The sequence below is a fragment of the Echinococcus granulosus genome, assembly GCF_000524195.1.
Source record: "Echinococcus granulosus chromosome Unknown EG_S00043, whole genome shotgun sequence".
NCBI classification, from domain to species: domain Eukaryota; kingdom Metazoa; phylum Platyhelminthes; class Cestoda; order Cyclophyllidea; family Taeniidae; genus Echinococcus; species Echinococcus granulosus.
The window spans coordinates 168,645-192,699 of NW_020170423.1; the positions used below are offsets into that span (position 1 = coordinate 168,645).

The 24,055-nt window shown below is 42.9% G+C and overlaps 5 protein-coding genes across 5 annotated transcripts in view; 3 read left to right on the top strand and 2 right to left on the bottom strand. All coding sequences in view use genetic code 11, as the record gives it.

Moving 5' to 3' along the window:
- Positions 1 to 32: 32 nt before the first annotated feature.
- Positions 33 to 5,620, top strand: EGR_05635 (Katanin p60 ATPase-containing subunit A1; the record flags this gene model as incomplete). Its single annotated transcript, XM_024494884.1, has 7 exons — positions 33 to 197; positions 284 to 584; positions 670 to 959; positions 1,668 to 1,953; positions 2,078 to 2,215; positions 3,884 to 4,010; positions 5,422 to 5,620. The coding sequence occupies 7 exons, from the start codon at positions 33 to 35 to the stop codon at positions 5,618 to 5,620; spliced, it is 1,506 nt and encodes a 501-aa protein (XP_024350681.1).
- Positions 5,621 to 11,114: 5,494 nt separating this feature from the next.
- On the bottom strand, positions 11,115 to 12,029 carry EGR_05636 (hypothetical protein; the record flags this gene model as incomplete). The annotated part of the gene is made up of 2 exons (XM_024494885.1): positions 11,115 to 11,479; positions 11,846 to 12,029. The coding sequence occupies 2 exons, from the start codon at positions 12,027 to 12,029 to the stop codon at positions 11,115 to 11,117; spliced, it is 549 nt and encodes a 182-aa protein (XP_024350682.1).
- A 1,481-nt stretch (positions 12,030 to 13,510) lies between these two features.
- Positions 13,511 to 15,759, top strand: EGR_05637 (hypothetical protein; the record flags this gene model as incomplete). The annotated part of the gene is made up of 5 exons (XM_024494886.1): positions 13,511 to 13,534; positions 13,795 to 13,903; positions 13,938 to 14,167; positions 14,312 to 14,409; positions 15,684 to 15,759. The coding sequence occupies 5 exons, from the start codon at positions 13,511 to 13,513 to the stop codon at positions 15,757 to 15,759; spliced, it is 537 nt and encodes a 178-aa protein (XP_024350683.1).
- A 3,649-nt stretch (positions 15,760 to 19,408) lies between these two features.
- On the bottom strand, positions 19,409 to 19,678 carry EGR_05638 (hypothetical protein; the record flags this gene model as incomplete). The annotated part of the gene is made up of 1 exon (XM_024494887.1): positions 19,409 to 19,678. The coding sequence occupies one exon, from the start codon at positions 19,676 to 19,678 to the stop codon at positions 19,409 to 19,411; it is 270 nt and encodes an 89-aa protein (XP_024350684.1).
- A 3,203-nt stretch (positions 19,679 to 22,881) lies between these two features.
- Positions 22,882 to 24,055, top strand: part of EGR_05639 (Serine/threonine-protein kinase N2) — a gene marked incomplete at both ends in the record, with an annotated part of 41,017 nt that continues 39,843 nt past the window's right edge. Inside the window, 4 exons of the mRNA XM_024494888.1 lie at positions 22,882 to 22,902; positions 23,505 to 23,531; positions 23,566 to 23,833; positions 23,868 to 24,037. Coding sequence (XP_024350685.1) covers positions 22,882 to 22,902; positions 23,505 to 23,531; positions 23,566 to 23,833; positions 23,868 to 24,037 — 486 coding nt within the window. The remainder of the gene's footprint in view (positions 22,903 to 23,504; positions 23,532 to 23,565; positions 23,834 to 23,867; positions 24,038 to 24,055) is intronic.

Below are 24,055 nucleotides of genomic sequence, written 5' to 3' on the forward strand. Positions count from 1 at the left end.
GTGCATTTAGTCTAGGGGCCGTCATAGGCAGCATGTGTATCTATACTGAGATTTCTTCAAATATTAGGCAGGCTCGGGAGCACAGTCTCCTGGGTAATTATGAAAGTGCTCTTACTTTCTACTCTTGCGGTTTGGCTCTCATTAAGAAGCATCTCATTACAATCAAGGATTATGGGAGGAAGCAGCAATGGATTCAAGTGAGATCATCCTTCGCGTCGGTTTTGCTCATTCGAAGTGCATGGCTATGAAATGTAATGTTTTCTTTTTGTCTTCCAATTTTAAGGTTCAACAAGAAGTGATGCAGGAGTCCGAACTTGTGTCGGACATTAACAAAACTTTGGCTAGCTTTACTCTCGACGAGAAGTCGAACGGAGGTTGTCTGCCCTATGACCCATTAGAGGAGCCAACACGAGATCTTGAAGTGTGGCCTCCACCACTGCCACGATCACAATCATCTGGAGGGGCTGTTTCAGGCCCGCCTCCCGCAGGTTCCCGTTCCCTTGCTAGCCGCAGACCTCCTAACGATGGTTGCCGAAGTTCGGGCACCCAAGGTGCAGTTCGAGGACCAAGCAAAGGTGCGCCAGGTAAAATTGGGTGCAGCTGCATTATAGACAAGCAGAATCTAATTGTTCTTGTAAAGTCACGCTGAGTTTCCTCACTTTTCTTCAGCTAAGCGTTCTGGTCGTGCTCCTAGTGCGGCAAAAGCGAGTTCATCGAATAACAATCCCTCGTCCTCCAGAAGCAGTGCTTCGACAGAGGCAAGCGAGAAGAAGTACGAGGCTGGGGCTGTAGACAAAGACCTCGCAGAAATGCTCGAGAGGGATATTTTGCAACGAAATCCTGCCGTTAGGTGGGATGATATTGCCGAACTGGATGATGCCAAGCGCCTTCTTAAAGAGGCCGTAGTTCTTCCTATGGTACTTCCTAACTATTTCAAAGGCATCAGGCGACCGTGGAAGGTGTGATTTGCATTGGTTCGATTTCCATGGCGAATATTTTTTGGCCCATAGATTTTATTTTTAATGGTCTGGGGGAATTCTCCTGTTTTAAAAGCCTGTCGTATGCCAATTATTGCGTTTTAAAAATTAATGACACTAAACAAAACTACCTTCACTAGGGACATCCAAAAATGCTTCAAAGGGTCTTTTATTTTTACATTGTCAAAATATTTAAATAAACGTGATCCTTTAATAAACGTCCATCTCATCAGAACAGCTCTTTCGTAAAATCTTGATACCTGCACCATTTTGGATAGCGAATGTAGAATTTTGGAATAGGCATTTAGCTCTCAAATGTTTGAAAATATAGGTGTGCCTTTTGGTTATGCCAACGTCTCGAGAACCATTTTCTTCTATAAGATTTTTGTGTGCTTAAAAATCCTTGTATGCATTTAGGTTCGGTCGATTGTATCAATACTTAACAACTAACCTTTACATAATTTCCTGTTCTTTTAAAAACGGTCTGATCAAACTTCGTACTCAAAACGTGCCATGCGCACACGAGGTGTTTGCACCAATGTGAACTATCAGCGGACATCGGTGTCAGCCGAAATATATGATTAGTATCTTTTTCCAGTACAAATGGCGAATTTGTAGTTTCGAGAAAATATATTATCTGGAAGTTGTGGCCGGATCTTTTGGCCAATAGTACTGTTGCTTGACCCCTAGGGTGTGCTGATGGTAGGACCCCCAGGCACTGGCAAAACGCTGTTGGCCAAAGCCGTTGCTACGGAGTGCGGCACCACCTTCTTCAACGTCTCAAGCACCAGTCTCACCAGCAAGTGGCGTGGTGAGTCGGAGAAATTGGTGCGCATTCTTTTCGACATGGCGCGATTTTACGCTCCCAGCACCATCTTCATCGATGAAATTGACTCGCTTTGCTCGCGACGTGGCGGTGAATCTGAGCACGAGGCCTCCAGACGAGTCAAATCTGAACTTCTAGTGCAAATGGATGGTGAGCGCACTTTGCTACTTATTGAAACTCGGTAGAAAAGTAGTTCACTTCCAGAACGGAACTGTTAACAATTGAGCTAGAGATTCACAATTCTTAACGTAGATGTTTCGACCTCTGTCACCAGGTGTTAATGGCGCTACGGGACAGGATGATGACCCGACTAAAACAGTCATGGTTCTCGCCGCGACCAACTTTCCTTGGGACATTGACGAAGCTCTGCGACGTCGACTGGAAAAACGGATTTACATACCCCTACCTAGCGGTAAGTTCTCGGTTATTCACTACATTTCTTGGCATGTGTATGGGTAAAAGTGAGCTCTCTGGGGCTGAATACGTCCACTCTTGCGACAAACCAGTATTTGGCTTCAAATTTCAGCCTTTGATGGCCTTTTTAAAGTCCAATTATGGTTTTTTGGTGTTTTTGATTTTCCTATTTTATTTAAGTTAATTTTTCATTTCATTTGATTGAGGTGGGATAATGGAACAGGCCTTAAAAGTCTGCAGCACCACAAAACTCACGTAATTGCTTCAGTTTGCAAAATGAAGTCATAGTTTTCCATGAACTTTTATTATCACCTGAAAATGGGATTTTTTAATGCAAGAAATAGTTGGCATTTGCTAACACTTTTGCTGTGATTCGAATGTTATTGCGAGTGGTAAACAAGTTGACTACTACCAATCGCCTTACTCTCGTGGGGTGCCCCGATGGTGGTACTAACCATAACATCGTCATGGGAGCAGTGATGGGGGGGGAGAATGGAGACAGCGCCTTGCAAGGACGATTCAATAGATCCACCTAATTGCCGGAAGTGGAGGTTCACTTTCTCCTCTACAGACGTAACTATTTCCTCCGGAAGTAATTTCTTGGCTTTTCTGGAAAAATTTTGTGCCTCCTCGACCAATTTTGTTTCAGTAATGTAACCTTTTTTTCGTGTGTAAGTAGATTTTTAAAATGTGGCTTCGATACCTGCGGTTTTGCGCAAATAAAATACCCATAGAACATCTCTGCTGTCACACAAGTGAGGTAGATGAAGCTTATTCAAAGTTTAAAGCAACCGGAGGGGACTTGAAATTCAGTTTCCAATAGTCGAACCTTGAAGCTGGTGTAGCATAACGGTTTTACGCGTGTTTTTGCCGTCTTATCGTGTAGATTTGTTTCAAATTAGAGGCTCTGAAGTTTAATGTGGAAAATAGCACGCACAATTTCGCTATTATTTTGGGTTTTGTATTTTTATTAAGGTGATTGTGTCGTTTTTGATGGTTGGAAGATTTTGCAAGATTTGGACATAATTCCCTCCCTCAAAAAATACAGTTTGTCGATGAATAAGACCTGGACTGCTTTTTGGGAAGCACTCTCCAAATATAGTGATGAATCGAGTTTTTTCCATTACCTTCCACCAGTAACAACACCCTTTCGATGTTTTTATTGTCTTGGTGATAATTGAAGCGCAGGCTTTAGCCCAAGCTTTGGCCATCACGTTCTATTGTTTTCATTGTCTTGTTATTTGATATTCATTCATTGAAAAACTTCTCTTCACGTCGTTGACTAAGTGCTTCAGACCTTTTGGTAAAAAGCATAGTTTTGCTTCCTTAACCGTCCGTGCCAACCTTGGTTCCTTCAGCTATCATTAGTTAAGCATTTTGAAGCTAAGTTTTTAATCTCTATATCATTTCCTTTTAAGAGGATAGAACTTAATACACTGTCGTAGAATCACGACGCACATTCCAGTAGTGGCTCTTCCACATAATAATTCTCATATGTCAGAAACCAAAAAATAAATTGTTGAAAAAACAGGACTGTGATACAATTATCCACCCACATGATGCGAATCAGTTGGGGGTTGGAATATGCGCTGCCAGGTCCTACTCCGGCACCATGCATAATTTGGCGATGTCTTTACTACCCTTTCCTCTCCATTTGCATATGCAGTCACCGGACGATTGGCGCTGTTGCATATTAATCTGCGCGAGGTCCTCTTGGATGATGATGTGAAGTTTGAGAAGATTGCGGAGAAGTTGGCTGGCTACTCCGGCGCTGACATCACCAATGTTTGCCGGTAAGCTGCACACATGTAGCTGAGCTTTAACTACGGCTTTATTATTTAAGCCTATTTAGTTGAAGAGGTCCTGTTTCCAGCTGGCAACTATCTGGAATTAGCCTAAAAACATCTTTAAAGTTCTCGCCTCGTGTAAACACTCGGTTCTCAATCTGAAGTTTGCGAAACCGCAATAATTTATGCGTCAGTCATTTAAGCCATTGTGAAGGTGAAAAGGGTTCTTAAATGGCGGTGACAAATTATGGAATTTACTACACATTACATAAACATCAAAGAACTGTTTATGGCAATCGTTATTTATCAAATTTGACCATTATCACCGATGGTGGTGGTCTTTAATCATTTCGGGTATAAACCCTCAATAGTAGAGTTCGAGTAGCTCTGGGTATTGTGATTATTGTCGTTCTAGGTGCCTCAGTCTGAGAGGTAGGAGATGAGGTATTGTGAGAGGTAACAAAAAGGTTATTCTGTGTTGGCTGACTACCTTTGAATGCTTCTTCACCCTTAGGGGTCAGTTAATTTGACCAGTTTGTGACCTTCATGTGTTGCCGTTTTTACTGACCGTGTCCTCTTGTGCACTACCTCTGTCTTGTTACCGGGTTTAACAAATGTGCTTTCTTGGGAAACATCGGGCCACAGGAGGGCGGGGGGAGGTTCAGAAGGGCAAAATTTCAGCCTAGTTGTGGCTAATCACTTTTTGTGTCTTGTAATTTTTTGAGGCTGCGGCCTGTGCAAAAGGGGCAATGGAGTCGAATGGGCGGTTTTGCTACCGTAACGGTAGTACACGCAGTACCAGGTGCCAAATATTCCTTGGTAATAGCCAGCGTATGTGTCGTGCCGACCTCCAGACACTGTTAGTCAGGTCTACCGGCAACAGCACCTGTATGTGTGGCGATGATGGCTTTTCCTGAAAACTAAGGCACAGCACGGTGGTAGAGGTGGTGCTCTGTGGTACCTTGGTTTCGATTGTGACTGTGGTGGTTGCCTACGTGGAATACTTGCTACGAGGATGATCGGCGCATACTATGCTGTGAGATCATGGGTGATAATCCTTTCTGTGTTCAGTGATGAATATTTGCGATTTTGGAGTTTTCTTTGTACGAAGACAGCTTTCTGGGACGGATCAGCAGGATCGACAACTCTTTACTCTTGCAATAGGGAACTATGTCAGGAAGTAACTACAGTTTTCGCTTCCATTGAATGTTCTTTCTGGCTTCAGTCGTGGCAGATCACAGGTACCGCGGAACACTGACGGCAGAATTCCTAATTCATATCATTACGATAAAATGAGGGATAGTGCATCTAGAGGCTGAATTACATAATGAAAGCGACAAAAACTCATAAGACTGATGAAAAGGAGACGCAGTAATTTATGAAGAGATTTTTTGTTCCCCTCTTTGGAACGGTATAGAGACGCATCGATGATGTCCATGCGACGGGCGATTGAAGGTTTGTCCGTGGAGGAGATAAAAAGCCTTCGAACCGCCGATCTCAACCTACCGACAAGGATGCGTGACTTCGAGGAGGCCATCTCCCGTGTCTCCAAGTCCGTCTCCGCGGCTGACATTGAGAAGTATGAGAAGTGGATGCAGGAGTTCGGCGCCACTTAATTTTATCCCTCTCATTCTCGCCTCCCCCCCCCCCCCCTCTCTTCTCTCCCTAGTCTCATTCACGGACCTGTGATCTGTCTCTCTCGTCCCGTCCCGCCCTCCGCTCTTCCTCTACTGTACTTTGTGCATTTACGACTGTTGGAAAATATAATTATCACCAGACTAACTGGCCTTAGTTTTTACTTCCCGACCGCCTTACTACAAATTTGTAATGTCATCCGAGTTGCAGTCTCGATCTATCTGCTTAAATAGTGGTTTAGGGTGTCAATCTAATGGTCTGGGGGCACTGGCAATCAATACATTCGAAATAGAGACCTCTCGCTGGGGTGACAGACAGTCAAGCATGCCGTGTGTGGTCTTAACTTTCTGCAGACCAGGTGATTATTAACGCGACCGAATCGAACTGTTGGTGGGCATAGAAGTGTCTGGTCGTCTTTCTGTTTTCACCTCTACCGGCCCTCCATTGACTGAACTGGCGCTTTTAAGACTGACTCTATTTCCAGCCTTGCAAGGAAAAAATTTGTGTCTTTCTGTCCATCAGGCTTTATTTTTAAACCGATAGGTGAGATAGCGATTCTACCATTTTTTGGTAGGGCTCTCTACTACCAAACCGTATCAATCGTTTGATGAAACAAAAAAATATATGACTAGGGTATGTTTATAGTAAATTGACGTTTTGATTAATTGTGTGTTTACTCACGTTGACACTTTCGGCTCTCCAAATTGTACTTTGGCTCAGCGACGTGGTCTCCGCCCGGTTACATGTGGCCTTCCATACTACTGCGGCGTGTTACGACTTTAGGGAAGACTTGAGGACGCCACACACTGGTGGCAGGGGCCAAGTCAACCCAATCCAAAAGAACAAGTATCCTGATCTCTGTGGCGGGGTACTATGTCCCAGTGTGACAGATGAAGGACATCTGCCACGGCTGAAGAAATCTGCACAGACTTCCTAATCGAGGAGTAAAAAGTAACGTCCATCTTTGGTTATTTCCCCAATCCCGTGTTCTGCAAGAAGTTCATTAACAATAGAAGCAATGTTAAGCTTGAACCATCGGGATTTGGGCATTACGGAGCTGTCGATAGGTGTCAACTAGATGAACAAGCGACACCTTCTCCGCACCTCTACTACCCGAGTGCTGATGCGATTATTTTGACGTTTTGTGTGGCCGTGTTGAACTTCCCGAGCACTTTGTTCTCCGTAGGTTGTGCTTTTGCTTGTGTAGTTCATGACAGCAGCCTCCCAGGGCTTTTGTACATAATATATGCTCTTCCATACTTCTTACGACGTCATTGAAGACTCGCGACGCAAAGGTGTTTACACTCCCCTTGTTTGTTGCAACCCAAAAGGGAAATCTCCAAACCTCCCTTTGACATTTATTTACAAATGAGAGGTAAATGGATGCCAACTGCCGTACTTAAATAAGGTTGTAACAGCCGCAAATGCTGTGGAAGAACATACTACTTACCAACGTTGAGAGGCTGCTGGCATGTCTGGAGGGCCGAGCCGGAGAGTGGAGAAAAACCTACGAAGACTCAAGTACCCGCGTTCAAATTATATCTCCGAAATCGCTTGCTTCCCGTACGTTCCTGAATTTCAAAAAGTTGCCGTACCCTTTTGTATGGAGTCGTATATTAGAGAATGTTTTATTTTAACAGGATTTCCTTGTTCCATGGGGAGAAAATGGTGACTTTCAACTTGCAGACCTTCTATAAGATGCACGCCTTGAAACGGGTCTTTTCTCAGGGCGATGATGACAGTTGCTTAATCTCAGCTGCAGACATACATGTACACGGGCACTCATTTCGCCTCACTTTATGACCAAAAAATTAAATTGTATACTTTATGACAGCATGCACTTCTTAATTGACACTGTTGTACCATGACGGCTATCAAATGACTTAGGGGGGTGAGAGCATTCACCACTGCACTGGTCCACGAGTGCGCTACCGCTGGACCACTGTTCTTACCTTATTCCCGTCGAATGTTAATTGCCTATGCGTAGCAGAAGGCGTATCACTCTGTTGCCTGCTCCTGTCACGTTACGACGTGACCTAATCACTTGCTAGTTTGGTACCTCGGGAAACATGGGGGTCGGCTCCTTTTGAGGCAATTTGTCAGGAGATAGACCCCTGTACGGATGACAATTTGCGTATTAAATAGATGTGTTGTACTGAAAGTAGTAAAATAAGTACGACTTGTACCTTTTGACAGAGGTGGCGGTTCCGCCTCGTGGGAGTAGTATGAAGGAGCTCCTGCGTTTTTTACTGGTACGGCCTTGGCAACAGCGAAACAGCGTCATTTTTAATCAGGCTTGCCACTTTGTTGTTAGGTTCAGATGTCATGACGCTCGCCGAATTAAATATTATTTTGGCTGATAATTACTGAAGCCTAGATTGGGCTGTTTAAAAGTGGTAGCCCTCGTTATCCCACCATAGAAGAGATCGATGGCCAGGTGATTCTTGAACATAAACTCATTTTTTAGCCGGCTACCAAGAGAGTGATGCTTTAACGAGAGCATAAAATAGACATTTTTGCCACTTGTTGGTTTTCTTCGAATTATAACTCGACAAAGCAATTTAATCATCGTTTTCGCAAATTTACGAAAAGACAAGGTTTCCGTCATCATTAGGGTTATCCAAATTTTAAAGAACAGTCTCTTTTTTTATGCAATAAAACAGGATGCCAGAACGATGTTTAAATCCACGCCCAATAGTTGGCCTTGACGATGCCACCGCAGAATCAACTTACAAATCGTTGATCACGCCAATGTACCATCTAACATTTGTGATTCTAAAGGCAAAAGCGGGTGATTAAAGCGATGGTTGATAACGCTTCTCATTTACATACCTTGGCTCGACTTAAATTCATTCAAGTAAAAACACGGACACCTGTTTCCTGTTGTTTGATTTGATAGAATGAGGGTAAGTGACTTGTAGATAGGTAACGAATGATCCTACATCGGTTAAAATATACCCATAAGCCAAATTTTGCAATTTCTTGGCCAAGACTTGCGCGGTTGTTTGCGTGACACTCAAGAGTAGACTGGTTATACTGCCGCATTGTATACGTTCGAAGCCTTTTTAACCTTACGTATGTGAGCGTCCTCAATGGGAACGTTGATGTATTACACTTACTTGAAATGACTGGCACTTACGAAGGAAAAAATCTACGCTTTGGCAGTTTACCGACATCAAGGAATTTTGTCATGATGACCTCTCTCTCTCCGTCCTAACGGAACGGAAGATGACTCAGTATCCATGTTCTCCGTATACTTCCTTAAGTCCCACAAGCACCCTCTATGTAGTGGATCATTTTCTAGTAATCCTGCCTTTTCTTCCAATATGAGATGATTTCCATTTTTACAAGGTTGGGGAAGATTAAAAGCACTAAATGTTCAAGAGATTTAACACGTTTTTAGGTGTAGCTCACTGCATTGACTTGTGCAATTTAAAGCGGCTCGTAGGATGCACCCAATCTTTTATAACCCTTTTACATGGCGTTGATATCGCTCAATTTATCGAGACCCTTCATCTATCACTTATACTGTTCTTTTGAACGTAAGTATCGAAAAATGATGGTGGAATTAATCTGATGTGCTTCGAGCTTGTATGGACTACGAACCTAGTTTAACTCGGTTTCGTTATTGCAGAAAATTCTCGTAGAATTTGATGAATAGTATTTAAAAAAAGGTGAAATGTGCGGCAGCATAACGCATCGTCCAGAATTGGATTGTTTACACCACTTGATTATGGTAGAATGTTTTGCGTAAATGATGGAGCAATTGATTTATACGTATATCGCCTGGAAAAAGAAATTTGCAAAAAAGTACCGCAGAGATAGGTGTGTCCAACTACCCTAACAGGTAATTATAAGTAATTATCTCCTGACTGGCTGACGGTATGACTTGTGACTAGAAGTGGGCTTTCGTGGTGCAACACTAAGCAAACATGGTGCTGATTATCTACACCTATTTCCACAAGATCATCTCTGTTCATGCGGTTGACTGCAGACGCAAATGATCACTAGAGATTGCTCGTTTACTAAAGAACAGACAATGCAACAGAAGCTTAATTACTCGGCTAAGCTGGATACAACCTTGACTTTTCTTCCTCAGAAGCAGACGGTACTAGTCGGTCAGTGAGTCTGGAGGAGGTGCCATTCATATTCTTGCAAGACAGCGCAAAACTAGCTCATTCAAACGTCTTTTAGTGCACCTTAGGGAGGGTAGATTTAGCCTCTTTCTCATCCTTGCTTACTTTATCCCTCTGAGTGATGATTGTTACCTTTTTCTTGGCATTGGTAGTCGACAATTGCATGAGAAATGGAGGTAGCTAGCATTTACAACCGTGGTGATCTTGTGCTCATCTCATACCTATACTCCACTGAAACCAACTTGGTTATTCTCTTTTGAAATCAAATCTTAGCAGCCACATTAGATTGACCATATTGTTTACCTGCCACCAATCACCCCATTTGTCATCTAGTTTATGGGGCAAAACTGCAAAAGAATGTAGTCCTAAGTCAGTCCTATTTATTATCCCTTTGCATGTAAAGTTAATGGATGAAAATTCCAGTCAAAGATGCAGTGTTTGCATTGCCAAAAGAGAATAGTTATCTTTGCTACAGGTGCCATCACGCTTGACACTGGAAGTTATTTAAAGCTTGTATTTCTATCCCTCTAGATCGTTGAAAATTCTCGAATACCATCCGAGAAGTAGATCCCGAATCCCGTTCCAGATTATGCATACATCAAAATTCACCACGGGAGTCAAATTATTGCTGCCAAATGTGCCAATGTCAAAGCAAATTGGGTGCGACAAACCTTTGTTAGCAGATTCTCATTCACACCTACTATCACGTCTTTTTCGTGGATATTAATCAACTAGTAAACGGGTAAATCTACCGGAAATAAATCAAATCATAAAGATTGGATCTGCATTTGTTTGTTTGTGTGAAAAACGTGTTTTTAACATGATCTGAGTCACAAAGGTTACATGAAATTTTCCAAGATGACTCAAGCGCCCACACTGGTAAGTAACCCACTTCACAGTGCCAAAACAGTCAGAATTTTAAGGGTTGCATGTTGCGCTGAAACGTCACCAAGGAAAGTATATGCAATGAATAACAAAATCGGTGGCGATTTGGCGAAGGGTTCAATGCCGAGGGCAGTAATTAGAGAAGGTCAGAATCGCACAAATCCAAATGGTCCGTAAAGGAAACTGAGAATGGTGAGCGAAGAATGAACATTTGTTATACCTCCAAGTTGCAAGAAATATGGAGATGGGAAAACATTACGTGGCTCTAAGCAGTTAGTACTTTGATTAGGCTCTCCGAAAAATATTGCTTTGCTTTGGATTTAAATCCCTGGAACTACTCCTTTCCTCACTTAAGTTTAATTACTGGATCTCACGCTGGTCAAAAAAACTCACAATCTTCATTCTAGTACAGATACGTAGTAGTCTTCCTAGTCTTGTGTTCTGCTAAGAATCACTAAAAAGATTGTCGTGGAGCAGATAAGAGATCATGGAGAGCGTCAAGGAAGACGTTTTTGAAAGGAAGGGCAGTACACTGTAGCACCAGAGCTCCTCCCAAAGGCACCGGCATGTGCATGCGGGTGGATAGAGATCCATGGAAGGTGCATAGAAGGCCGAACCGGCCATATGGGGGAATGATGTCAGAACACCGTGCTACAGAGATAAGAGCCAGTACCACGGAGAGTGAAGAGGTGGTGGAGTTATCTCTGTGACATCTGTTATTATTAAATTCATAGATGCCCGAGCCTTTCATCCTCTGCGATTCAGTCCATACGTCAGCAGCAAGGAGGTGCATCAGGGTCTTTACCAGTAGCTTGAGTGCTACAGAGCTCCACCACAGTTGAAACATTAAGGAATTTAGTGAAAGTAAAACCGTCAATAATGCAAACAAGAGATAGTGATGAGACGATTTTCATTATGGATTTATTCCTCATAGGCCCTGTGGATTGCTGAGCCGCCTAATAGCTTGTGAAATGGTGGACTTAGGAAACCACAAACCCACGGATTTTGGAAAATGAGAAGTCCGTACTGCCGAGGAGACATTAATATTTAGTAGAGAATGTTAGAAGACAACATAGGCAATAGGTGGGCAGAAATGAAGGAGAAGCAGATCCAGAATCAGGATGAACAGTTTAGGGAGGTAAAGGAAGTGAACATTTGTCTTAAATTAGTGGCAACAGCCCTTACAGTCGGTAGCAGGCTTTTGCTCTCCCGAGTGGCACTTTTTATCACAATCAGCGGGTTTGTCGTGTTTGCAGGGTTCAGTTCCATGCCCAACGCCCGGTTTGTGACAGCCAGTTTGGCATTTGGTGGCAGCACCCTCACCGCAGACCTTCTTGCAGTCCGCTGACCCGTGCTCGTGGTGGTGCATATGAGCTTCTACTTTAAACACAGCATGTACACATAAAGTAATAGTGAAATCCACTGTTTCCAAAACTATCAAAGAGAAGCATCTAACCTAACATATCATCTTCCCTGCAAACAAGTCGAACCTACGTGTATAGTAATGTTACACCACTACTGTGAAAAAAGAACAGGAAACTCACCAGAAGAGGACATTCCGCCGGTGTTAGTTGACAGAAATAGTACAATGTACAACAGTGGAGAAAGCTAAGCTACGCCCCTATTTACGTCCGACGATTGCCAGCCGGACCAATGAGAAAGGTGAATCTTCTAGCCAATAGCCTGGATGTATTAGTACCTCATGTGGATTGGTGGGTTTAGCTCTGCCTGAACGGAACGCCCGGCCATGAGTGCTTGATTTAGCCCATAACAGTGCTAGCGCGCGTCTCCGTTCTCTTTGTTTAGGTTTTTTCACATGGCCTTTGCGGTAGTAAACTAGACTGTTAAAAGTAGAGCGCAGGTAGCAATCATAATGAGAGTGGAGTTTGTAAATGGCAAGGATGGGGAGTGAGAAGGAAATAAGTAGGCGGTGTTAATTAGGAGTGCCATCTTTATCCACATGAGGAGCAAAAGTCGACCAATGCCAATTTTCGGAAAAGGTACACTACACCCTCGGTGATATTTAATACTAGTAGTGTATATATGTCCAGTTGTTTTGCCTTCGTAAAAAAACAATGCGGCATTTAGAATCAGCGGCATCACTCGATGAGTCACCGGCGGAAATAAAATAAGGGCAGACCTTTTAAATGCCCAGTTAATAAATCGTCTCACTTTGCACTAAAGATGTGGGTAGTAGATCATTACTTATGCGTATATCTAAGTTGCAGTTATGTGCACCCTCGGACACATCAAAGTTGGGTTAAGAGTATAGAGGGTGCTAATGATTTAATGTTGAATAAAAAATGGCAGCTAACTAGGAAATAATGTTAGTACTGCCTCCACAATCGCTACTGCTGTTTAGATTAATCCGAATGGTACAAATCGGTCATTCAGTCAAATATTGTTGCACTTAATTACGCAACCAAGGACAATTAGGCAGTGCTACTAGCTGCCCCGGTCATCACTTTTTCAGGCAAAGTCTTGTCAAATTCATAACGATAAATCTGCGAGAAAAGTTCACTGATAAGTCTAACGTCAGGTAGCAAAGCCGAAAAAATAAGGCTAAACCAATTACAAATAGCCATATTGAAAGATTATATGTTTACAACTCTTAGGTTAGATAGCATTTAGATTAGCGTTACGTATAGCGGTACTTGAGGTAAATAATCAGGAGCATTGGGATCTAATAATTAAACTCATCACTCTAAAATATTTTGAAAAACAGACAAATAATTTAAACTTTAAACACTGTGGATTTAAATTAACGAACTCTACCATAGCTATTTTCTACCTTGATTTTCGTTCAACACTTCCAAGGGTCACGATAACCGAGTCCGCCTCAGTTGAATGATGCTGGCCCGAGATGTTCGTGTGGTTAGTTTGGGATCTACGCTGTCTTACGCGATTTCCCTCAAATATCTAACTGTTTTTCTTCTTAAGTGGTGGTTATTATGGGATACGGCTAATTCAAAGCACAAATTTTAGTTCAACGTGCTCCGCACCTATTTTCTTAGAACTCATTTGCTTCAGATTTTGTGCATACGATTTGTAAACTTCAGAATAGTCTCAACCAGATCAAAGTGAAGCTCCAACAGTTACCTAAATAAAAATTTGTTACTCCGAAAAACTCGAAGAAGGCTTCTGCTCACATCAAGCAGCTAAATGAACAGACTAAAGACCTTTCCGAAGACATTGGTGAACTTGATATATGCTTGCTTATTTTACGACACAAGCTTCCTCAAGGTAGGATCTTTTTTATCTGTGACCAGTCTTGCAGAAATGTTGCGCGCCATGAGAGACAATGCTGCATCAAATGAAGAGGCCATAGCATCCATTCAAAAGGCCTTGGATATTGAAATTCGTGTGCGAAACGGAGCTGAGAGGCTAAGCCAAACGTATAAAGATGGTCCTCGAAACTGCCTTGAGTCGGCTAGGAAACAATTGTGGGTAGCTGAGGCGAAGATCGGCTTTCTGCGGAATCAGTTGGCACGATTGAAGCATGCTGGTGTACGTCGGCACGGTCTTTTTTGCTTAATTCGTCCTTGATAGTTATTTGCTTGGAACTTGTTTTGTTGACAGTAACACTTGATGGCTATCTACTGCTTCGCAGTTTATGTCCGTATGATTTGGTGTTGTTGTTTTTTGTTTTAGTCTGATGATCCGACCCTACCATCGCTTTTGCCTTCCAATGGTGTCAAAATTACCTCACCAACTTCCCGACAGCACCTTTTTCCCCTGGAGGAGGAGGAGTAGGCTTGCAGACGACACCCGCTCACTTCGGTTTGCCCACAGAATTCTCGGCAAGGTTTGGGGATAGACGCAGCGAGACCCGAAAGCGTTCTCTTCATCTACTCCTATGGGAGTTAGCTCATTTGTCAGGCAGTTGTTTTCACGTCGTCCTTACAGAGATCACCATTCATCACCGAATGCGTACCGATGAAAAGTTGTACCGCAGTTGGTGCAATGGTTGCAGTGCACAAGGCATCGACCACTATGTCCAATTTGCTACGGGTAGTGGTGACGGGGCTCAGGTTCTCACATACATGCGTTCATACACTAGCGTTTACACCACTATCCCTCGCGCTTTTGTGCGCCTTTGTGTGTATCACATTTGTATGACTTTCTTTAATCTAGTTCACTGACTATGAGAGGTGCTGAACTCTGCCAACAACCTGGTCAATTACACTTCTCTTTTCACTTCTTGACTGTGTTGTGTGTGCTTGTCATGGGGAATGGTCTTAATTTCGTGGCAAGGTGGACTATGGTATTACTGATGGATGAATTCCTAGTTTCAAGATGGGTTTGGGTTTGCACATTCGCCTCTATGTGCTTTCATAAAAATGTAGGTGTCATCTGTGACGAGTCGTTAGCCCCGGCTACAGCGCTTCTTTTTTGGCTGGAGGGTTTGTTTGCTGGAGGGCTAGGTAGCTAGTCTGCATGCGTCTTTATACCACTTCCATTGCCGTACTGCAGTGGTGATGGTGGATGCCTTGTAGGGATAGCTTTGCTTGTATTGTTTATGCTTTTAAGCATTGATTCCAGCACTTAACTGATAGAACGGATGGCTCTGTGCAAGTGTTTGAATTCCAACACGTCAGATGTTTATGCTAATTTTTAGTGTCATCATTCATTGGGCTCATTGACACCGATCCTGGGCATCATTTTGACTTGCCTTGACGTCTCTGAAGACGTACAAAAAGTGCTGACGCATGAATGAGGGTTGAAGTGATGTCGTTGTACCACCATTGGACTGTCAGTTCGTTTGCTTTACAGTTTGGTTGACCTCTGCAAATTTAACCTGATTCCCATGTAGTTAGTCCTATCACGCGAAACCTTCTGACACCTTCTTGTGTGACTGTGGTTGGAGGTCCATGGAATGCGTTAGAAATGATGTGAGAACGCTGTGACGCAGAAGTAGAAGCTGGAGTCGATTGGGTCAAATATGGTTTCCTCACAACATAGCTGAATGATATGTTTTCCCTATAATCATGGATACGCGGGCGTTTCGTCTTCTTTTATTTAGTCTGCATGCCGTAAGCATGGAGCTGCCCCTCATGCTACTCTTGCGACGAGTGAAGCTGTCTTTACCGGTAACTTGACTGTTAAGATCTTGACCCTGGTTGGAAGCTAAGGAATGAAATGTTATTTTCTCCTTGTAAAAAACCTTTTCAATGATGCAAACGCAGGCGAAGGAGAGACAATTCTTGTCATAAATTTATCTCTTATGGACCTAATAAATTGCTGAACACTAATTATTTGTGAATAGCAAGACTTAGGAAATCACAGCCCCATCTGTTTTAAGGTGGGATGAGAAGACCATGCTGGTGCGCAGAACTTAACATTAAGTGAACAAGACTGGAAGATAATAGAGGTAAGAGGTGGGGAGGGAGGAGAAGAGATTCCGGAATCAGGATAAGCATCTAGGGAAGGCAAGGGGAGTGAATGTTAGTCTTTGATTAATCGTAGTGGCCACGTCACTTGCAATCAGGCTTGTGACCTTCGGGGTGGCATTTCTTCTCGCAGTCAGCGGGCTTGCCGTGTTCGCCGTGTTTACAGGGCGGAGGTCCTTTGTGGTCAGGCGGGTTGTGGGGGCAAGGATGACCTTCTGGATGCGGAGCCTTATTGCAGTCTTTCTTGCAGTCATGTGGACCTGGTTTTGGTCCAGGGTGGTTTGCGTGACCTTCTACAACGCAAACAACGCACACACACACACACACATAGCGCAATCATGAAATCTGCTGTTTCCAAACCTATCAGATGGAATTATCCAACCTTATCCGTCATTCATTACGCTAGCAAGTCAAACGTATATGCACAACAATGCTGTATTCCTACTGTGGTAAAAAATTGGAAGCTGACCTGGAGAAGACATTTCGTTGGTGTAAGTCGTTGGAAGATTGCAAAGTGGTGAGAAAAGCCCGTATTTATGCTCTAGGAATGTCAACCTAGCCAATGGAAGAGGTGGGATCGGTAACCAATGCACTTGGCTGCCTCAATGCCTCATGTGGATTGGCTGGTTTAGACGCTGTGGCGTGGAACACTCTACACTGAAAGTGCCTGACTTGGTTCATGCAAGGTGAGGTGTACATCTGTGTTCAAGATTGATCGTGACCAACACATTCGCAAAGTAGAGCATTGTGAGTAGACTGAAGGCTGTATCCGCAGTGACGTTGGAGTTGGTAAATGCGAAGTATAGTGCCGATACGAGGGATTGGAAAGAATTGTGAATTATACAAATGTTAAAGCAGAATCACATTGCTCAAATCATGTTGAGGACTAGCCTCAGGAGGCACGTGAAGGGCGAGAAGGCAGATGAAAGTGGGTTTGAGGAATAGGGCTCCGATTTTGTCCTATAGGGGCAATGCATTGTTTAGACGTTTTGCATTCGTGAAATCCACTGTTACATTTCAAGCTCAAAGAGTAGAGCTTTGAGTCAAATGCTGAGGGTGTAGTGGTTGTGAAGGTTGTTGCCCTTGTCTACGTCCCCATGGACAACTAAGAGTTATTATTAGAACCTGATTTTGACACATTATGCATTGGTTATCATCGTTACCCAAACAAAGCAGGTGGACTGAGGAGTTTAGTTAATTGAAGAGCCAGAGGAATAAAATGGGCTGTTTTATCAATGCTTGAGCACATTGAGAGGGTCTTTGTAAGCAATTTCCAGGTCAGAGAGCACGTCAGTTATCATTGCGTTGACCACTATTTGAAGGTACCAAAGACCTGGATAAGTCATTCGAGCATTGTGGATCGGCTCGCGTCAAATGGTGTTGTTTATTCATGCATTTGTGTGGGTATTTTGGCAGTTCTGCACATTTCTGTGTATTTCTTTCACTTGAATTATGCACATCACGATTTGTCAACTTCTGCAAGTGTGGAACTGTGGGTGCATTTTGAAGATCAACTGAGTTTTTTAAGAAGGTCGGCTTATGTTTGAAAATAAAGCATGAAGAGATTTTGCCCTGCGACGAGCACAGTATCAAAAGGTGTTTATTTTATGCAAACTTTGCTTAAACTTTTGGGGTGAGTCTCCAAATCTGACCAGATATTTGTACCATCATCAGAGTATGCCACTGTAGGTGGACTTTTACGGTTCATGTGAGGGTAGGGAATTGTCACGTGAAAAGGAATAGATAGGATTAGAAAATGAAAAATATTGCAATGAGTATAAAATTCCCCTTTGAGAGATCTCGGATCTGGGATGGAATCACCGCTACCCAATAATGAAGACTGGAGGGAATCAGAATCCTGGGATGTTGACTCTCGTAAACAACGCCATTCACAGCTTGGATTGGAGAAATTTATCATCATGGATACCAACAGTTTCAGTGATTTGGTCAATTGCGTGGTGAATAGCGTCCGTACTTGGCTACTTCGCCCCAGCCCTTTTACCGAGCCTAAAGTTAGGTGAGGATCCTGTTTTCCTACCCAGCGTGCCCCTGAATGGCTGCCATTCATACTTGGAGGGCACAAGTACAGTGAATGCAAGGCCGTGAAATTTCTTCCTCGACAATGGCGCGGATAGGGGAGTAGTAAATCACAGAGCTTGCCCGCCTCTTTTTTAAACGGTTAAGACTGCCTGACCGCCTAACAGACAGCGATCAGCGAAAGGAAAGTAATGGCAACTTGTGAGTAAAGGATGCTGCACATCGCCGGGGGAAGGGACACCTAAAATTGCCAAATTCCTTTGATGTGCCACCGCTAATTTGGCATATTATCATTCATGGGACCCGTCAACACTGATTTTGGTCACCAGTTTTTGGCTTAACTTGACGTCTGTGAAGCCGTATTGAATACGCTAACTCATAAATGAGGGGTTGAAGTGTTGCCGATATACCCATATTCCCAACAATTAAAAGACTGTGAGTTTGCTTGCCCCTCAGTTTCGTCGGTTACTGTTAATGTAAACTGACTTCCAAGTAGGTAGTCATTATTTTAGCAAACCTCCCACCGACGTTGGCGTGTACGTGAGTGTGGATCGGTGTCAATGGTAGGTCTATTGGCGGATTGACTAGCAGTAAGGCTGATTGAGGTGAAAAAATCGTATCACAGTCGTGGAATCCGAAAATAACAAGAGTAAAAATGTCACTAAGTTAAATGCCCGAATAGGCCAATCATCATTCTCGCACAATACAGATGAAGGGGCGAATGAATGATGTGAAAACATTGTATTACAGAGGTAGAAGCCGAAATTAAGGAGAGTAAAGATGTCACAAAGTTAAATGTCGGAATAGACCAAGCATCGTTCTCTTACAATGCTGTCGAATGTTCTGTGTTGTCATTTGCAATCACGGATACGCTGACCTTTTATCTTCCCCGCTTTGGCCTACACGACGGTGACATGGAGCTGCACTAATGCTACCAGTGTAGCAGGCTCTTGAAGGGCAACTTGGATGCTACAGAACATCATCATAGGTGGAAGAAAAGCAAAATACTGCCATTCTTGTTACTGGGAATGGAATTACTAATAATGCCAACGGAGAAAGTGATTGAATGATTTTTCCTCTGGATTGCTGAGCGGTCCGACAGGGTGTCAATTGAGAGACAAACGAAACCACAACCCCACGCCCCTTAAAGGAGAATGAGAAGACCATGCTGGTGCGCAGAACTTAACATTAAGTGAACAAGACTGGAAGATAATAGAGGTAAGAGGTGGGGAGGGAGGAGAAGAGATTCCGGAATCAGGATAAGCATCTAGGGAAGGCAAGGGGAGTGAATGTTAGTCTTTGATTAATCGTAGTGGCCACGTCACTTGCACTCAGGCTTGTGACCTTCGGGGTGGCATTTCTTCTCGCAGTCAGCGGGCTTGCCGTGTTCGCCGTGTTTACAGGGCGGAGGTCCTTTGTGGTCAGGCGGGTTGTGGGGGCAAGGATGACCTTCTGGATGCGGAGCCTTATTGCAGTCTTTCTTGCAGTCATGTGGACCTGGTTTTGGTCCAGGGTGGTTCGCGTGACCTTCTACAACGAGCACAATATTTTCACATAAAGAAATAATGCAATCTACTGCTTCCGAACCCATCATGGATAGGCATACAACCTTAGCCAGCCACTTCTACCCTCTGCAAACAAGTCGAAGCTATGTGCATAGCAATACGGTATTACTTCTACGGTAAAAAAGGAATACTAACCAGGAGAGGACATTCCGTTAGCGGATTCCGTCAAAAAAGCGTGGGAAATTGCTGCAAAATGGCGAGAAACGCTCTATTTATACTCTACGATTGTCAACCTGACCAATGGAAAAGGTGTACCTGGTAGCCAATTGAGCTGGCCGCTTTGACGTCGAATGGGGATTGGTGGGTTTAGCCGTAGTGAAATGAAAATCTTGACTTACGGTTTTATGCCCTATGTTTAGGGTTTTTGTGGCCTTCACGCAGTGGTAAACTAGACCGCTGCAAGTAGAACGAAGGCAGCATTCATAGTGATGGAGAAGTTGGTAATTGCGAAGTGTTAAGAGAGGCAGAGAAATTCGAAGGTATTTTGGATTATACAATTGTCTAAACCTAGTCAGATAAGGGAAAACCCTTGACAGCTGTAACCTCAAATCCCATCAAAATCCACCTGAAGTGTGAAGGTAGTTGAATGTGGAATTCGTTAGGCGGTGAGCTGCGCCTTCGCTGTCATTCAAAGTTGGTACTGTTAGAGTGCCAATTTTGTACTCTTGCAAAGAGTTTTGGTAAAGCCTTTTACCACACATAAACTTCCTACACGATATCCCATTTGCGTGGTTCCATTTATTGAGTGACATATTAAACTTGGGCTAAGGCTTGTCTTTTTCATTAGTCCTTGAATAAGCGATCTTCATTAAGCTATGACCTGGCGCTTCAGCTATCAACCCATAAAACTCAATTTTAATTAATTAAGGCATAGTTGACATTATTACTTTTACAAGACAGGCAGATTGATGAGGTTAGTGTGCATCAGCCAAGTTGGAGAACTCAAAGAGTTACACATATTAACGGTTAAAATTTTAGAAAGGTCTACGTTAGCAACTCTCAAGTCAGAAACCATTTAGTTTAGCCTTGCGTTGGATGTTACTTGAAGTTAGCAATCAATGAAAAGGGAAGTCCGATGGGTAAAACGAAACGCAGCAAATGGACAGGAGCAGCTGGAGTAGAGATGTCAACCGAGATGGAGAAGCCTTGACGGGTTGTGCACGGCCACGTGTTACGCCGTCAGTCACTCGAGGACAAATTCTCCCTGAAGCCCTACCGACTGTCAGTGACATCTATCAATTTATGTTAATGCACACCGGGAGTGATGGAGAATCCCGTAGATTTCTTCGGAGGGAAGTGGGGGGTCGCCTGACCATGGGGAGCATTTTGGAAAGTCTGAGCTGTAATTACAATGCGATGGTTTGACGTTTCCTTATTTGTGCATTCATTTGAGGCTTGGGAAATTACAATCCTGCTCTTTGATATGATTTTCTGGACATACTAGTGGCCTGCTAGCTCCCTTGCACATTAGAACTGGACGATCTTTCACACTTCTCTAGCTTATTACAACACGCGTGAAGACTTGGGGGAATTACAATGGTATTAGTTAACTGTTGAAAGTTTAAGAAGTCGAGATGGCGAAATATGTTTAAATCCCCTTAGCTCTTTTAAGTAAGCCAAGTTGCACCAAACGATGTAAAGAGTTAATTTTGGAGAGTCGCTGAAAGTTGGGGAAAGTGCGCTTGTTCACCCATTGACTTCCACCGTAACTACAAGCGGACGTTGAAGTTCAGCAAAGTTCTGAAAGGAGATTTTACTTTCGCTTTAGCATAAACCATCCAGAGATTTCACTATGTCGCGAGTGCTTCATCAAAACGTGCTTATTGTGTGCAAAGTTTTCTTGACCTTTTAGGGTGGGTCACCTAATCTGAAAAGATTTCTGTGCCATCAGAGCATACCATTGTAGGTGGACTTTTAAGGTTTGTAGGAGGGTAGGGGATTGTCACGTGAATAAGGATAAATAAGATCAGCAAATAGTGAATAAGGCAACCGATATGATTTCACGCTTTCATTAAAATTGTGTTTGGGGTGGAATTACAGCCGCCCAACATTGATAGTAGGTAATCAAAACCATGGGGTGTTGCCTTTCATAAACATCATCCACAGCTCAAATAGAAGAAACCCATGGAAGCAGCAAATTAAGACTAGTTTAGTTCGGTAACCAGATGTAGGGATAATGGCATGAGCCTTTCCTCAGCGCATTATTTTCAACAGGCAATACAGATAAAGAGTTAATATTAGGCAGTTTGGGAAAATTTAACATTACTGCAGTGTCACGGGACTCCCTGAAGATGAAAGAAGACAAAATACTCGGGCAGAATATATATTCAGCGCAGAGAAGGTGTCTGGGCTATTGGCATGGCCCAAAAAGGCCAGTCCACCCAGCGAGGTACAAGGGGGCTACTTCAAAGTACAAAAGTCGCGCCTCACCAATGCCGAGGGACAAACCACTATCGTATTACATTACAGCTAGTGGTAAGGTGTTTTTATCGCTCTACAATAAAATGAGCTTAAAGCATGTTTTTCAACAAAACTCTAGTTAAAGAATTTGGCGAAAATGTCGCTCGACAGCAATTGATAGAGATTGAATAAAAACATCGGTCAGTTATTATGTTAAAAGGTGTTGGTTGATTACTGTGTCGAAGAAGAGCAATTTTAAGTTTAAATTTGAAGGGTGGTACGAGTTTGCTTAGATAGTTTTATTAGGCAAATAGTGTTAAGTTTTAGTCAACCACGGGTACGCACGCGTTCCACTGACCACTGAAGCGGAAGAGAACTCCGATCGCATTTAGACTTTAATAACCTGCATTTATTTAGCAGACTTCGCGAATAAAGCAAGTTCTCTCCTACGCATGCCTTACAATTAGTTATCAAAGTACATGAAACTAGAGTGGGAAAGGGGAAACTTACAATTGTTTTCAACGTTTATAAGGTTTGAAACTTAAAAGATTCTGAAAATTCCGACGTTGCAGCTAGTAGGAATGTATTAGCCATCGTAATTATTTAAGTGTCCATTCAGTAAACCTTTTGACTGAAAATTGCCCAGGCAAAAACTGCCGAAAATTGGGGCAAGTAATATATAAGGGAACTTTTTCCCTAAAACAAATTAGGTGCACAAGCTTTTAATCGCTTATTTTTTAGCGTTAGTTGATTAACTTATTTTTCGGAATGAAAACCCAGTTCATATTGGCTTTACGCTATTAAATAATTTTCACAATAGGCATGCGCAATGCCACACCACACATTCACAGTGGGTATTTTATCGTTGTACTGGCCATTAGCTACCAGCTTGATTGTTGCTCGAATATGCTATAACAGCTTTTTTAATAAATTATTGTTTAACACTTTCGAGAGTCATAGATAAGCGGACCCGCCAAAGTTGAGTGGTGTTGCTCATTCGTGCATTTGTGTGGGTGGGCCGAGTATTATGCTGTCATGTGTAATTTCCATGGATTACTGGGTGTTTGCCTCTTTAGAATGGTGCATATTAAAGATACCACCTGAAATTTAGTGCGAATCTTGGTTCACTCTAACATACCTGAGAATTCTACAGGGTCCTAGACTTTGGTCTTTTCATTGTTGCGATTATCTGCTGAGGTTTTTAATTTATTTTTAAGCGAAATACAACGTGTCATTGTTTATTCATACCATGGGTCTTATCAAACATCCCATTATAGGACCGGTGTTGGTTGCATTGAAGCCCTAGGACTTTTGTGATTTGAATTCAGGTTTTTTCCCAACAAGTGTTTCCTCCGGTATTTAAAGCGGCAGTTTTACTTGTACCAATTTGCTCATGCTACTACTTCCGGGTTTTTATTAGTGATATGCAATCATTTTAGATAAATCCATTAGCTCTGGCTCAGTGCAGTCATCATAATGGTAAGCCGTCTTCCTTAATCTACGGCTTTTTCAGGAATATTCTTCGTACGTAAAATCTCTTACAAGTCGGTATGGTTTGAAAGAGTCATCCGTCGAAGAAACGCATCGGCAACTTCAGGAGAGGTTGAACCAGGACAAAATGAAGCTCCAACAATTATTTAAAGAAAAATTGGTTACTCCGAAAAACTCGAAGAAGGCTTCTGCTCACATCAAGCAGCTAAATGAACAGATTAAAGACCTTTCCGAAGACATTGGTGAACTTGATACATGCTTGCTTATTTTACGACACAAGCTTCCTCAAGGTAGGATCTTTTTTATCTGTGACCAGTCTTGCAGAAATGTTGCGCGCCATGAGAGACAATGCTGCATCAAATGAAGAGGCCATAGCATCCATTCAAAAGGCCTTGGATATTGAAATTCGTGTGCGAAACGGAGCTGAGAGGCTAAGCCAAACGTATAAAGATGGTCCTCGAAACTGCCTTGAGTCGGCTAGGAAACAATTGGGGGTAGCTGAGGCGAAGATT